The 16527-nt window shown below is 34.2% G+C and overlaps 1 protein-coding gene across 3 annotated transcripts; it reads right to left on the bottom strand.

Moving 5' to 3' along the window:
* Positions 1–2603: 2603 nt before the first annotated feature.
* Positions 2604–14240, bottom strand: LOC105321807 (chloride channel protein C). Of its 3 annotated transcripts, none has more exons than XM_034483466.2 (19): positions 14080–14240; positions 12093–12367; positions 11709–11851; positions 11261–11390; positions 10855–10935; positions 10570–10745; positions 9961–10053; positions 9577–9820; positions 9116–9310; positions 8772–8860; positions 8431–8561; positions 7715–7886; positions 7379–7556; positions 6907–7073; positions 6624–6800; positions 6237–6345; positions 6026–6052; positions 4890–4985; positions 2604–4351 (listed from the first exon to the last, which is right to left on the bottom strand). In XM_034483466.2, exons 2-19 carry the CDS (start codon positions 12342–12344, stop codon positions 4091–4093), a joined length of 2721 nt encoding a protein of 906 aa, XP_034339357.2. In that variant the 5' UTR covers positions 12345–12367; positions 14080–14240; the 3' UTR covers positions 2604–4090. The 3 variants fall into 3 exon arrangements, with proteins under 3 accessions (XP_034339357.2, XP_034339358.2, XP_034339360.2); XM_034483467.2 differs by having other exon boundaries at positions 12093–12421; positions 14080–14215; XM_034483469.2 differs by lacking the exon at positions 6026–6052.
* Positions 14241–16527: the final 2287 nt, after the last annotated feature.

Here is a 16527-nt window from a genome sequence, read left to right as displayed (position 1 = left end):
GAAAAACAAAGGCATAAATCGAAGGAAAAAAACCGCTAAACCATGTTGATTGTTGTCCTATTGCTCTATTATCGAGTGTGCCATATGCCTGTGAAATGTCGCACAAGGTGTATATTATTGTGCACCAGATCAAAAGATAAGTCCATTGATACTCCCAATATAGATCAAATCTGGTTCATTGCAGTTTTTGAGTTTATAGGTGACCTCTTTTTCTTAAAATGGAAATGCATATTATGCTCTTCATAATAAATTTCTGAATCACTAAAGTTTTAACCACGACTTTCACGGATCTAGTTCACTGTTTTTCTCTTGATAACATAAGAGTGCACTACTTGAGCTTCCTAGTAACAACTGCAGCAGTTGGATAAAGATTACATAATAAACACATGTACAGAACAGGTATTCAAGTGAAATTCAAATAGGTCTAGTGAAGTATGATCATTTCACAACACAAGAATCTATTGACACGTGCGGGCGATTATCTAACTGACAAAGTCGCGTCGAGAACTTTTCAATCATTTGAAAAACGTTCTAAATGCATGTTTCTGAAGTATTACATTTTTCACGTGATCTGATGCAGACTTGGGATTTTTTCCGATCTCATCCCAACTGAGGATACTAAATCCTACATGCCTCTCTCCATGTAAGGTCATAACCAACGACACACAAGGGTCAGCGTGGGTGGTCAGCAAATTCTCCATCAGCTGTAAACTTATGAATTCAATACTTTGGCCATAAACTATTATTTAGTTATGAAAGAAATCCAAATATTTTTGCTTTTTTCCTACTTCTTTGCAAAGCTCTCGATTAAATGAGGTAATCTGAATAAAGCCACGGCCATGCAGCTCTCTGGAATTCCTCTAACCAAAAACATTGATGTACAAGACAACCCAATGAGGTGATATCGGCGATATCGTGCACGTAATGACAAATCGATATGCATATGACCCATTAAACCCCAGTTTAAATGTGATATCGACCATTGAATAGGATATCGTTAAAAATTGTCAAATCATTTCAAATTATTATCGGAAATCAAACTCCACTCAAACTAAATTACATGTTTACAGAAGACATCGACACGAAAATGAAGTTGCCCGCAATGCTGAACTAATATCGAAACAATATCGATAATAAGTTCGATACTGACATCAAGGCATGCTCTTAAATGTTTCATAGATGACTTCTGTAGTATGATTTCGAAATACACTTGTAGCTGTATAAAGGTACCGACACAGTGATTGAGTAAGGTTTGGAGTGCGCAGGTACTGAATTCAAGGAATGACGTCATAACATGTGAAGGGGATGGGGGTATTCCATGAATCCCCGTGAAATGCTTACAATGTCAGATATGTCATCTATTACGGAGACAGTCGTCATCGACTTATTTGCCCTCGTATTGACATGGCCTCGTGGTCAGTTTACCGCAAACATCGGATAAGATAAGTCTGATGTTGATACTCCAAGGGGACTCTCGCACACTCACTCAGACATGTATCTTGTGTATCGTATAATGACTCCTATGACGTCGTAATAGTGTGTACTTTGTCTATCTAGTACAACTTTAGATAAACAACGTACTGAATGGTTGTACTGTCCAATATCTTATAAAGTACACTTTAAAGCATCATGATGACATAATGATAACAAACCGAGGCTAATTGATTCAAGTTAAACAATTCACGGTTTCTTCAAACTGTTAGTACTTTATTTTATCGGTGGTTATGTTGATAGTAAAAACGGATTGCCATGATAGCCCTCTAGGTGTATATTGGACAAGTTTTAACATCTCATGTTATCTGCTTATGATATCACTCCATGTTATTTTATATCTTAGATTTAGGACCAATATGCGAAAGTACATTGAAACCCCCTTAGAAATAAGGTATATCTATACACAGTGTTTCCATCCTCTTTTCTGCACGTTATAAATTCATTATCATTTTTGCACCTAAATGTAAAAAAAAAGACTACTTTCATTATCATTGCAAATATGCGCCATGCATAAAATGCCGCTTTATAACCCAGAATATTTTATTTAGTTACCTCTAAACTAAGGGCAAAATTTGAAAAGAACAAAGAACGTTATTGGCCAAAATTTGCCGTGTTTCAAACATGCACAGCACAAAGCATTTTCAAAAGCCTTGAATTTATAAATATAATGGTATATAACACATGTGTGACAGAACAGTATGTTTAACAGAACAACCTTGGACATTCCACTGTCATCAACAAAGATCTGTCTATCTGTGCCACAGTCTCCAGTCCGGTCTCGCTATTACCAAAGGTCAGTCCAAGGTCAACCAATAAGTCTCGACTTCATTTGCATATTGGAGAGATACAGGATTCCTGGGGAATCCTCATATTGTTGGATATAAGCTGTGGGAGACAACACTTTTTCTAGTTTGGTCATGGCTTGTACATCTATTGCCGTTGTATAAAAGCAACTATATTTTTTAGAATAGTATAATGGTCATTTCATTAATATAACATTCATTTTTAATAACTCTAAGCAACTGAAAATTTCAATAAATCGTGCAAAAACAATCATCCACTCTTGACACATTATTGTGCAAATTAAAACCATATTTATTAGATATTACAAAAATAAAACTTTATTTGGCAAGGCATATATCAATACATATACTGCACAACAAACAACAAACAACCAACCATATTGGACAGCCATTTCGAATTACTGGAATTGTACATTAGTAAATATTCTCATTTCAGTGATACATGTATAGAAATTCAAAGATAAACCACAATTACACCCAGTTAAAAAACTTTATTTTAGTTTCAATATATTTTTATTTCTTGACATTAATTTAAGATGCAGCACTACTAAAGAGAATCAAAGCAAACATTGGCAAAACATGGCACCATTTTATCACTAACTATATTTACATAATTCATTACTTGTTACTAAGAAACATATAAAAGAAAACATAAATATTTTGTTGATGTATGGTTGACATGTGAATGATTGACACATGCATACCTGAAATTGAAATTTGATAAAAAAAACTCTATGTAACTATCTATTTAACAACTAACTACATGAATCTGTGAATGATCAGTGGATCTATAAACGTTATAGATAAAATGAAAAAAGGATTACAAATATGTACGTGTACTTTTTACATTTTAACATTTTTTCTTTACAAGAAAATGTTAATTGATTGAATAAAAATACCAATGTAAATTGTAAAGAGGAAAAAATCATTTCAGATATAAATCAATCTTTTGAATATGCTATAGGTTTTGTAAAGGTATTAACCTTTAATAATATAAACCAAAAAATTGAAAATAAAAAAATCATCCAACATAAAAATTGAATTTAAATTTTAATTCAGTAACAAACAACTTGATACAAGAAACCAAGAACATTATTTAGAAAGGGTTGAGGGGTCATGGAATGTTCATATACAAAGAACAAAATAACAAACAAAGATTAAAAAAAAACCTTCTTTGATCTCTATACAGTGTATATACAAAAAGGTAAGGATGGATTTCATAGAAGTGTGAGCATATTCAGGATAATACTTTGCTAAGTATATCAGTTCATAAGAAATGCAATGTTCAATTCAACAGTAACCAGTTGCTTTGTGATTGTCAAATGCTTGAATTTACATGTAAACATGCAATTTAGAGGAAACCTTCAATTTGTTTGCATGGAATGAAATTTGATTTAAATATATTATTAAACAGGATCTAACTTCTCAAAAGATGTTATACCCCAGTAAATATGTACACTGTGTTAATGAGTATTTCACAATTTGGATTGTACCCAACTTTTAAATATACATGTAAAATCAACTTTCAAGTTTGGCACATGTATAAAAACACAACCACCCTGTACGTTATCTCTTGTTCAAAAATAGAAAATGATCAAAAATCGAATATTTCATTAAAAAAATAAAATCAGGAAAAATATTCTAACAAACATATCATTTTTATGAGTATCCAATAACTACCAACCACTTAATTTATCACTAAAATAATATTAGATTATTCTATGATATAGCTTTCACATGTAGAACATGTATATAAAATTTGTTAGATACAAAGATTGTCAACTCCCTTATTTCTACACAACATGGTTAGCACTATCTGTGCCTCGGTTCTGAAGGTCATCCAACTCCAAGGTTGGCCTCCTTTTCATTTTTTCCTCCAGCCTCTCTTCCATGTAGAATCCCATCAGGTCCTTCCTTGTGATGACTCCCTTCACGGAGTTCCGGCAGTCTACCACCGTCAAGTGCCGCAGGCCCAGGGTACGGAAAATTATGTATGTCCTCTGGAGCGAAAACTTCTCCGGAATGAACAGAGCAGACTGGTTTGCAAACATTTTCTGAAAAACGAAATTGAAAAATAAAATTCATAAGTGTTTCGATGTACATGTATATGATGAATTACAGAATAAATTTACACAGATACATGTATGCCAAGAAAATTGATCATAATGGAGATAGAGCAAGAATTTTTTATTCTATAAATAGGTATTATATACTAAATTTTTTTCATTTATTCCATTGGGATTCCAAATAAAACCTTACTCTCTTTAACTTATTTATGAAATAATTGATCAGAAAGCAATATTTATGTGGAATCACTAGAATTCGTGGTGGCTCAATTTTCGTGGTATTTGTGGGTAGCCCTCCCCCACGAATTTACATCCTCGACGAAAACAAATTTTGAAAGGTTAGTTTTTTCATTGCAACTGAAAACCGACGCATCCACAAATTAACATCCCCATGAACAAGCAAAAAACCAACCATCCACGAAAATTGGCCCCCATGAATTTAAATGATTCCATAGTATTCTATTTCATGACAATCATTCAAACAGAGTTGAATCAAATATTCTCCAGTAAATAATCTGAGACTGACCAGGTCTATATATAGACTACTGTAGCGTGGATCTGAGGCATACTTGTGTAGCATCACTGATGTATCGTGGGGATCTGTCAGCTTGTGTACATTCAACTGTCCAAACCAACAAAAAGTTTCATTTCATGATCATCAAATGTCCAAAACAGCTAGAACACAAACAGAACAAAACAGAACACAAAGAGTTTATTTGAATTATCATCGTTATAATCACAATATCTGACCAATGAAATAGATGCTTCTTCATCCCCAAAAAATTTTTTTTTTGCTCTAAAAAGTAAGCTTCCAGTTTAAAAGTTTATGGTTGTATAATGGTAACCACTGGGAAACTTGAAGTTTCCAAGTGGTTTCTTTTAGATATCCTGGATTGAGAAACACATTTTTTTAACACAATGTGTTTTGAAACCTGGAAATTGGAACAGGTTTTTTCACTAAATGATCTTTTTGCAAGTTAACCCTGCAATGAATATTGTACATGTACATTGTATTACTCTTTCATTTAAAATATGTTGTGAAATTTTATCAAGTTCTTTTCCTTATATTTAAAAGCATTACATATTTTATTATCCTTTATTATATTCAATCATAAATAGTTGTTAGTTCTGATTATGAAATTAATTTGAAAATATGTGTACCCAGTATAGGGAAAAAGTCGCAATGTATGTAGCATTACATGTATATTGGTAAATTGACATACAGTCAAACCTTGTTATCTCGAACTAGATGGGCCTGGTTCAAATCTTTGAGATATCAGAGTATTTGAGATATCAAGGGTAAACTCCTTAATGTATATTATGTGGTTGAGATTTACAAATTACTCTTACATATCCATTGTTTTCGAGATATCAGTGTTTGAGATATCGAAGTTCAAATTTATTAGTATTTAGTAACATAGTATATAGTTATAAAATTTATATTTGATTTCATGAAATTAAGAATATTCATTATCAATTAAGTTTGAAAAAAGGACATAGCTTATTTCACATGTTAATTCTTGATAGTAATATATCTTATAATTAATAATTCCTGCATATACAAACACATGCATAACATATGCTCATATGTAAAAATGCGCATTACCATGTGTGTTTCACATTTTTTATTTTTTGGAAAAAGAATCTTTTAGAAAGTCTTACTAATTCTTTAAAGGATGGTAAATCTTTCTGTAAATTAAATAATTAAATCAATCCAATATCAGAAAAATCCAGCTTAGTACAGATGATAGAGAAATGAGGGAACAGTGATAAGTTGATGTTTTATCTAAGAAGAATTGATTATAAAATAGACAAAACACATTACATAAGTTTATAATCCCCAAACTTCGCACTTATCTATTTAAAATCTTACCTGATTGTATTCCACCCAAGATGGAGCTCCATCTTCTTCAAGACTTTCCTCTGAATCATTCTCTGGCTTAAACAAAGCATCATTCTTCAAGAGCACTATGACCTCCATTCTACAAAATTATGGAAATTAACACATTCTACTTGTACATATTAATCAATCTAATCTGAATCACTCTGATTATACATGTAAAATCATATCAGAAATATAATAAGATCCAATACAGTGACTGACAAAATTACAAGTTTATCAAAAATTCAACAGATTATATGTTACTTATTTACTTTTTAATTCCCTCTTCATATTAACATTCCAATCCTTTATTTCAATAATCTGAGGTTTGAACATAAACCATTGTCTTATTTGAAAATAAAAGGATGGTGTTCCAACCTGGTGATGATGCCAAAGAAGCTCTCGCTGCCGTCCGTGTTTTTGCTAATGACGGGGAATCCCCCGTGAGTCGTGTTCAGAATGAGGGTGGAAAGGACGGACACGGACTCGCGGGTCTGGACGGTGATCACCGGGGATGACATGATGTCACCCGCCTTGTAAAGGTCCAAGTTCAATCTGAGAAGAATAGACAGAGGTCAAGGTCATATATGCAAAAACATAAAAATACTCAGTTTTCTCATTCTAAACAACATTGATTGAGTGCCCCACGTTACAAACTCACTGTTGTTTGTCTATCCTGACTCTTGGTTCGGGGTCCAAGAGGGGGATACATTTCAGCTCCAGCAGGGCGTGGTAGATAGGGTGGGTGAAGAAGTCGCCCACCCACTTGGCCACCATCACCGAGACCATCACCGGTAGAAGGATCTGTACATCATTGGTCAGCTCCATCTACAAACAAAGCCATGCTGATCACATAGTAATCAGGAAATCTCATATTTACTTATTATGATTGAATTTGATTACTTCAAAATGCAACTAAATGTTCATTGCTTAAGGGCTAAAGAATAGCTTCAAAAACTAAGCCCTCCCCAATTTTTTTTTTTAAAGCACATACAAAAATGGGAGTAGCCGTGCTACATCATCATCTATATCTGCTTTTGATAGAGAATGTTTCAAAAGAATTCAAGTACCAGTGTTTCAAATTAAAAACAAAGTTACCTATAACATTAAACACATAAGGCTATCATATATACCATGATCACAGTCACAGCTAAGGCCAAGCGGGTGACTCCTCCAAAGAATGAGGCTGCCCCAATCAATGAGAAGACTCCTGGGTCCATCCAAGCCCAGTACCCAAAATCCTCACTGTGGACCCCAAACATGTAGGTCATCAGGAGACCCACAGCCCGACCATACAAACCCCCCACCAACCTGTCAAAGAAACATTGTTAACAACTTTCACAGGCTAAAACAAATTGAATCACATTGAACTGTATATGCAAACAGCCTTATCAAACAGCTGATAAATGGCCACTTAGGAAAACATTGTACTGAAAAATGAAGCCCATATATATACAGTGTTTACTCACAACATGGGGACCAGGGCACCGCTGGCTACAGAGGTTCCTGTGGCCCAGCATATCAACAGGAAGTAGATGACGAGCATCGTCAGCAATGAACCAAAGCCAAATTGGAGATGTGTGTCGCGGGAAAAGAGCCGCTTCACTGCATTTTCCAGGGTCCCAAACATCAGAGTGGCCACTGCAAACAGAAAAATATCTGTGTTCCTAATGTGTATCTTGTGGGTTATGTCTTTTTTCTGCAATGTAGCCACCTTCAAATCCTGCATTAATTACCAAAAAAGGCATTTTTTTGTTTTTTAAATAAATACATCATACTGTTAGTGTACACCATAGCATTTTTACTTTCATTATAGGTACTGTTAGTGTACACCATAGCATTCTTACTTTCATTATAGGTATACTGTTAGTGTACACCATAGCATTCTTACTTTCATTATAGGTACTGTTAGTGTACACCATAGCATTCTTACTTTCATTATAGGTACTGTTAGTGTACACCATAGCATTCTTACTTTCATTATAGGTACTGTTAGTGTACACCATAGCATTCTTACTTTCATTATAGGTACTGTTAGTGTACACCACAGCATTCTTACTTTCATTATAGGTACTGTTAGTGTACACCACAGCATTCTTACTTTCATTATAGGTACTGTTAGTGTACACCATAGCATTCTTACTTTCATTATAGGTACTGTTAGTGTACACCATAGCATTCTTACTTTCATTATAGGTACTGTTAGTGTAAATTGTAGTGTTGGTGGATCCAGTGATTATCCCTTTCTTACAGGTGTAGGTCTCTACAGTAGACTCCACATGTAGTGGATTCCTGGTGTCATTCATACAGTTCACACTGTAAACAAATACCTCACCATTAAAAATAAATATCTACATGTACACAAAAAATATGTAAATATCTGTATTCCTCTAACAATGAAACTATTTTTGTCAAGGATTTGAAAGTTTTATGTGCATGTAGCAACTGAACAGGTAAATGATATCAAAATACCAATTTACCCAATACTTCAATAGGAAATAAAAACTAAACTGGAGACATACAGACCTGACATCCCCACTAACTCCTTCTATGCAGGTAAACTTAGTACAACCAAAGGCTTGGGGGAGATACACTGATAGAATGGTCACAATAATCTATAAACACAGAACACACAAGGACAGTTAATGCATATTGATTTTCAGACATCAATTTTATATGATACAGTATGATATGATATATCACAAATTTACTTACTTGCCCAAATTCAAATACCAGATGTAGTATATATTTTTTAATAAAGCTTGTTTAAAATTACTTCCTTGAACACTCTTTGCAGTCTTAACATACCTTTGATCTGCAAAGCATTAGTAACTGGTTTCTTAAAAAGTTTGAATGTGGAAGCTTCTTACAATTATAACAGCAGGTTCAAATATCCTGAGAAGTTTCTGGAGCCATTCACTCTTTATGTTGGCCAGAAACCTCTTCCTGCCTCGTGTCATCTTAAGATGGAGGATTGTAAACACTGCGCCCAACAGTCCCCCGATGAGTCCAATAATAATGGTAGGGATAAACATCAGGATGTTAACATCTATACCCCTCTCAATCTGTGTGAATATTTAACTAAACTCTCAGAATTCAGTCTTTAGATAACAGGGATATTTTTGTTTGAAATGTACAGTAAAACACTTTAACAGCAAAGCGAAAGATCCTAGCAGTTTTGATTTATTATAATTGTTAATCATAACGTATGATAAGTTTATGATACAATTTTAAGATAAAGGGAATGAAACTGAATTCACTGTAAAAGCGAATATGATATACACTTTTTGCTGTAACGTTGTTTAATTGTATAATGGAAAAACATGCTTACATTAAAGAGAATGTATCTGGTTGTCTTGAACTGACCAAATGCGCCTGTAAATTTGAATCCAGCAAAAGCTGAGTTGAATAAATCGGTGGTGAAGGTAGAGATCATGCAACAGAAGAATATCTGCCATGATAAAGTCGTGGTCCAAAACGAGGACACCTCCTCCATTGAAAATAGGAGGCCCCCAACTGGAGAACCGAAGGCCGAAGCCACTCCTGCAGCTGCCCCCGCAGATATAAAATTACGTCTGAAAAATTATCGCACTCAAAAATTAAAAAAAAAAATATGCAGGCATTTCATTCGAAATGTTATTTTTTCAAAACTAATTTTTGCTTGCCCCTGAAATCTTTCAAGAACAAACAATATTTACGTTTACAGATAGCTTACCTGTCCTCAGAAGTTCTGAACCTCTCAAAGATTGGGAGGTTGATTCTGAGGGTCTCTGACTGAAACTGACTCACCCCCGCTCCAACAAGAGCACTGGAAAAAAATCACAGAAATTTAATATACTAAAGTATCAAGTGTGTGATCATATATAACAGAATCTAATCATTCCTTAATTGCTACAGGTTTAAGAAATAATCAATTGAAATTGATAATTAGATAAGAAAATATATAGTGTGGTAAAGTTCAGTACCTACAATGTTATTTTTTATAAGATAAGTGATAGGATAGAATTCAAGCACATATGGATAGGATTAACAGACGATAGAACAGGATACATGCATGATAGGATAGGATAGGATTGATTTGATACATTATTGTAATCAGCGCATTTATTGACTTGCGACTTCAAAATAAAATTACTTGCTTATGAAAAGGCATGATACGATTAACACAAAAGGTTAAATGGAAAAACTATCAAAATAAACGATGAACCTGAGAGGATTAATGCACAACAGAACACTAAACATGCACAATACGATAGGATTGATACACAATATGAAAGGACAGGATTGTAAAAATAATGTTGCGGGTACTGTATCAATGATGTACCCCATGTGAATCATTGGACCCTCTGGGCCAACAGGTAAGCCACACCCCACTGCTGCCACACAAGAGAAGAATTTCACTGCCAGCGTCTTTACGTTAAATATATGACGGACCATGGTCCCATTAAGAAACCCTGTCACTTCTGGTATCCCTGAGCCAGCCGCACTTGGTCTCAAAAACTGTGCAAATAAAAACAAATCATGAATATTTCATTGCTTTGTTATTCATTCTATTATCATTTTATGATGATGGAACTCAAATTTGTTATTAATATAGTGCTGAACTCACCACAACAATGAATGAACTGAATATAATGAAAACCAGACTGTATGCAATAGCCACAACACAGGCCAGTCCAAAATCATTGTCCTAAAATAAAAATTATGTCATCAATTAAAGCTTGAAACCCTGTAAGATGTCTCTTTGATAACATTTCTTTAACATGTAAATGCATTTATAATATTTTTGTCAGAGACAGATGGTAATATAAATGTCCTTTTTTTTGAAAACTAAATATCCAAAAATTGTTCAGTTAAGAAAAAAATATCATAAATCCATTTCATGTTGAAAAATAATGTAAGAGACATCTCACAGGTTAAATGCCCTATCTTTTATAGACTTAATATAAAAAAATTGTTACATCAGAAAATGTGTTTAAGTGATTTAATTGTTTATATATCCAGTCCATACATACATCTATGAATTGTCGTGTTAAATGCCATTTCAAGTGAGCTATTTCTTCTATCAGGTCATGGAGCAAAAACCCAATCATTCCCACAAAGAACCCAATCAGTCCCATGATGACCCATCGCCCCAGATTGTACCTGGAAAATAAAGGCATCGATCATCAGACACAGAATAATAACACATAACGTTAATAAAATATTTTTAAAAAGATCTAGGTCTACAAATTACTGATTGACAACCAATTAATGCAAAATATTAAATCTTGCTTCAAGAGAATTTATAAAACAAAGATCAAACAATCACTAACTGTCAAAAGCTACAGATTAGGTTTTAAAAGTTGATATTTAAAACTAACTGGTATTTGCAAAAATTCCTTAAAGCTCAAACCAGTAGTTGTTTATTTAAATGAATAGCACAATATTCATGTATGAATTTTTGGATGTGCATCTTCTTACCCTAGAGGGCCTTGATTTTTGAGCCATTGTTTGTAGATTTCACTGTGTGGAGGGAGGTAATCCACACTCTCAAAGGAACTGAGAGTTCTCTGCTCCTCCTTTGTGTACTTGTGTGTCACATACACCGGCTCATAGTCCCTACCCTGTCACAAACAACAGAATACATTCAACCCACAAAACCTCCATTTGTTCATGCAGGATACAAACAGTTGTGGGTTTTACAACAATAAAAGAAAAAAGAATTATAAGCAGGCCATGTGATTTTATGGAACAGTTTTATATACATTGTAAGGAAAATAATCGATAAACAATACAGATTAACTGTAAATCATGACTACAAATATAATCTGATCAAAATGTCAGTAAGTATCGCATGTTACTAACCTGTTCAAAAAGTCCATACTCGTCATCTGCTGGGTACTCTATGGTGTCATCCTTCGGTTGCGGCTCTGAAAGGCCTGTTTTCTGTAACATGCGGTGTCTTAAGTTTGGCCGCAGTGATTCATTTGTTTGTTGACTGGATGATGCCGAATCCTCCTGGGTTTCTGTGATTATGTTTTCCTGATCCGGTCCTGATTCGTCCGTCTGAGTCTCATTCCCAGCTTCAGGAGTCATGTCTCCAATAAAAGCACTCATTTTGACTTTTCTGAAGTCGCAGTCTAAATAGATGTATTGGTGATAAATTGCAAAAAAAAGCTTAACTAGTTCTTTTCCTGCAATGAAAGTATTTTTAATGTTACAAATTATATATATTCAGAGCTATTGTATTCTGTACATGTAGTTTTATTTCCTTTTCATTTCCTGTCTATTATCAAATTCAATGTGGTAGTGCAGTTCACATAATAGCTAGCACAATGTATCCTGACATCATGGGTTTCCGATAGTCTAATAATAAACATTGCCTCTTATTTGTCTCTGTAGTCAACAATTTCAAAACTATATCATTTTAAACCCCTGACATAGCATCAAAAACTGCCAATACTAAATTAAAGAGAAAACGTCATCATATTATGCAGTTTGAACATGCATTTGAACAATGAAAATGGGCGTCATGTGTTTCCAATAGTATGATTCATCAGCAAATTTCTTCAATAATACTCATACAAAAGATACATAACCTTACGAATATATCTATTAATATTTTGAAATGTCTTTAAAGCATTTATTTCAACCTTAATGATTCAATTATTTAATTTACCCCATAACTACATTTCATGACTTAAACATGATACAATTCCATTACATGTATTTGTATGATTACTAGTTTTTGGTTTTTTTTTAGAAGAGCCTTATTTTAAAGCACTCTTCGGCTTCGATATCAATACGAAGAAACACGGTACAAAGTCATGATATAACTTTAGCATGAAAATACATCATCACAGGTATATTTCACAAGACAATTAGTAAATTTAGACATTGTGACATCATAATAAAGATATTAGGCAATTTTTATTACTATTACAAAAGCATTATAGTAAAACATAGCTTTTTATTAGTCTTTTGAGTAATTGTGTGATTTAAACCTTTGCACACAGCATATAACTTGTGTGAGATATATATATATATATATATATATATATATATATATATATATATATATATATATATATATATATATATATATATATATATATATATATATATATCCAAATCACAATAGTATTTTCTCAGTGTTCGGTAAAAATATAATAAAATAAAAAAGCAATACTAACTGCAAAACATAAGTGTTTTCATTGTTAAAATCTTCAGACGTTTTACAGTCGTTAAAACTATGACGTAATTATATATGTGTGTGTGTGTGTGAAAGGAGAAGATTCCGTATTTTCAGTGTTGTAATTAATTAAAAATGACGTTTAGGTTATTTTGTAAGTAATCGCACGTGACCAAAAATAGACTATCGGAAACACGTGACTATCGGAAACAGATGACGGCATGATACAATACTCATTCTTTTTTACATAGTGGTATGCTTTTTCATGTCACCAATAATTTCTTTCATATGATTTTCTCCTTTACTGGGTATCTCAACCCCTTTACCCCAAAGTAAACAACAACAACAAAAAAAACACCTGTCACGCCTAAGTTAATTACATATTATAAATACATTTCCTTACAGCAGGGGGTGGAGCAAAATGTCCTTTTCAATTCCTTTGATAAAGTTATGCAATAATAAAACATTGGAATAATGAGAAAATATAAGGACATTAACAAGTACCCAATGTTTTCTCCGAATACGTTTTATTCTTCCTGCTTCCTTACATCTACATGCATTTGATCAAATAACAGAAGTAAAATCGAACACCCATACTCAACAAATCCCGTTCACTCGTTTTATAGCGATAATCATAAAATCTGCGCGTGAATGACTTACTAAAAAGTGAGAAAGTGGACCTTGCTTTGAAAAGCAACAATTTTATCTTTTACAGTAGGCAGATATCGTATGTCCCTTCATTTGACATTTTGGCTTCCCATCAAATCGACGTTGATCAAAGTGAAACTAGACGAGAAGGTCAAAGTTCACAATTTCTTTTTATTAATTCGTACGCTGATTATTCGGATAATTTTACCTTTGCTGGTCGCTTTCGCAAGATATTCAATCTCATATGAACATTGTTAAAGTCTCCCTCACTTCGTTTGTGAATATGAAACAATAAAGTGCTAAATGAATTAACAACAACTTTTATGCAGGAGCGCTGATTATGTAGTATATACTAAACAGCATATCAAGTGTCGCGCCACCGCATACCTCAACTATTTATAAATACAAGTTTAGCTTTTACAAAAAAGCTTGCCGTCTTAAGAGCGAACCCGAAACAGCAATTAGTTATCAAAGACAATTTAATTCTTTTTTATATAAATGCCACCTTCCTCTTCATACCATGGCGTGTGGCACATTTTATGCCATTATGTGTCTTTAAAGCCTGAGAAATGCGTACCCGAGCTTCTTAGTTGATATCGACTATAGTAGGGTAAAAGAGGTCTTAAGAAGGGTCGTAGACTCGTATTATTTTGATAAAATCAAAGTTATATCGCTGCATTCAGCATTTTGTTTAACAAATATTACATGTAGTTTTACATATCTAAGGTGCAAACAATTTTACCGATATTAGCCATATCGCATCTTTCTTTTTTTTACATTCTCGTATTTAGATAAAAATAATAAAAGAAGAGCAAACAGTTTTAATAGATATTATAGAATATTGCTTTCAACTAGATGGACCTGAAAATCAAAGACTGAATTTCTTTCAAAGCAATTTGTATTGCTTTTTCGTTTTCTCACTTTTTAAGATTTGAAATCGAAATCTACGAAATTTGTTAAGTCGTACGTGAAAAAGATCATCAGAAAATTACCTCCCTTGTGCCGAACACTATTTCAACCAATGAAATAAATGTAAGTTTTCACATCATGTATTTTCTACCAATCACAAAGGAGAGGAAGTGCACAACCCGGAGACTGTAAATTATTTCAACTCTTTATACTCTATTCGAACACATCGATATCATATAACTCATTAACCATGCCGCACATGCAAGAAATATCAGTTCCTGTGAGTTCATCAAATCGATAGGCTAGTGTAGTGGAAGTTGTATCGTCCCAGTCCAACCCCCCCCCCCCCCCCCCCCCCCCCCATCGTGACAAATCGGGGCAAGTCTTCTCTAATCGAACTTCTTCTTCCGATACTACAGGACTCTGTAGAGTATCATCGCACTTCAGCTTGTGCTCGGTGTGACAACAAGTGCATGTATTTTCAGTGCAGGTGAGGTTCAAACTGGATAAAAGATGGTGATACTCTAAAGTAGACTGCATGCCAGGACCTCCTGTCTTGATTCATCCAGGAAGGTACTGTCTACTGCTCCCTGTCCAGACACTATCCTGTAGGTAAGTGCCTGGCTCGGCGTTCTTCCAAGGATGTGCATTGGGGAGTTTTAAGTTTTCCGAGATCCATACTCTTGGCTAGTTCCTGGACTGTCAAGATCAACTGGGACTCGCGTAATCTATTTTTCCGGAATCCATGTTGAGCATCAGTGAGTAATCCATGCTTCTCCAGATGTTTTGAGATGCTACTGCATATTCTGTGCTCTAGCCAGTAGGATATTGCATGTAACTACTGTAAGAGAAATCGGCCTGTAGCTGGCAGATTTACACTTTTCTCCTTTTTTGAAGATTGGAACTACGTTTGACTCTTTCCAGTCTGACAGTAGTTTTCCTTGCGTAATGGAAGCCCGGAAGAATGTTGTAAACATAGGAGCCAAGTTGTTTGCTTGTTCCATAATAAATCGAGTTGGTATTTCATCTGGGCCATTTGCTTTATGGATGTTCAAGTTACGTAGCAGCTTACACACTTGTTTTCTATCACTGTGATGTTATCTATGACAGGGTGTGGACTTGGGCCTTTATCTGGGATGGTGCTCACATCGTCATCGCTGTTAAAGATGTTTGCTTTGGACTCTCCGTCTGAGTATGTTATGCCATCTGTGTCTCTGAGTGGTGCAACTCCTGTTGTTTCACATCGTTATCTCTTTATGCAGCCCCGGAATCTTTTTGAGTTGTTCGTTATATCAGGGCTGATTATATCCTCAATATATTCCTATAGGCTGTTTTACATTCTTTTTCTGTTATTATGATCAACTATATGAATGTATGAAAACTGAACTTTATTTATTTTACAACGATTGATAAAAAAGTTCTACAATTTATATTAATATCTATCGTTGGCAAGGATGTTAGCGCGAGGGAGTCATTGGTGTGGGAAGAAGCCGGAGTACCCGAAGAGAACCCACGTGTCCAAGCGGGCGACCGCCATACCCTATCACATAC

Source organism: Magallana gigas, chromosome 3 (assembly GCF_963853765.1).
Source record: "Magallana gigas chromosome 3, xbMagGiga1.1, whole genome shotgun sequence".
Classification (NCBI taxonomy): Eukaryota; Metazoa; Mollusca; class Bivalvia; order Ostreida; family Ostreidae; genus Magallana; species Magallana gigas.
This window is presented reverse-complemented; position numbering and strand designations above follow the sequence as displayed.

What these genes read in the sequence shown, in the direction of transcription:
- LOC105321807 (XM_034483466.2), bottom strand. Translation starts at nt 12,344, where the DNA reads ATGAGTGCTTTTATTGGAGACATGACTCCTGAAGCTGGGAATGAGACT. An exon ending in CCAGATACATTCTCTTTAAT is followed by an intron (nt 9,311 to 9,576) that starts GTAAGCATGTTT and finishes ATATTCACACAG; the next exon opens with ATTGAGAGGGGTATAGATGT. An exon ending in TTGAACCTGCTGTTATAATT is followed by an intron (nt 8,861 to 9,115) that starts GTAAGAAGCTTC and finishes CTGTGTTTATAG; the next exon opens with ATTATTGTGACCATTCTATC.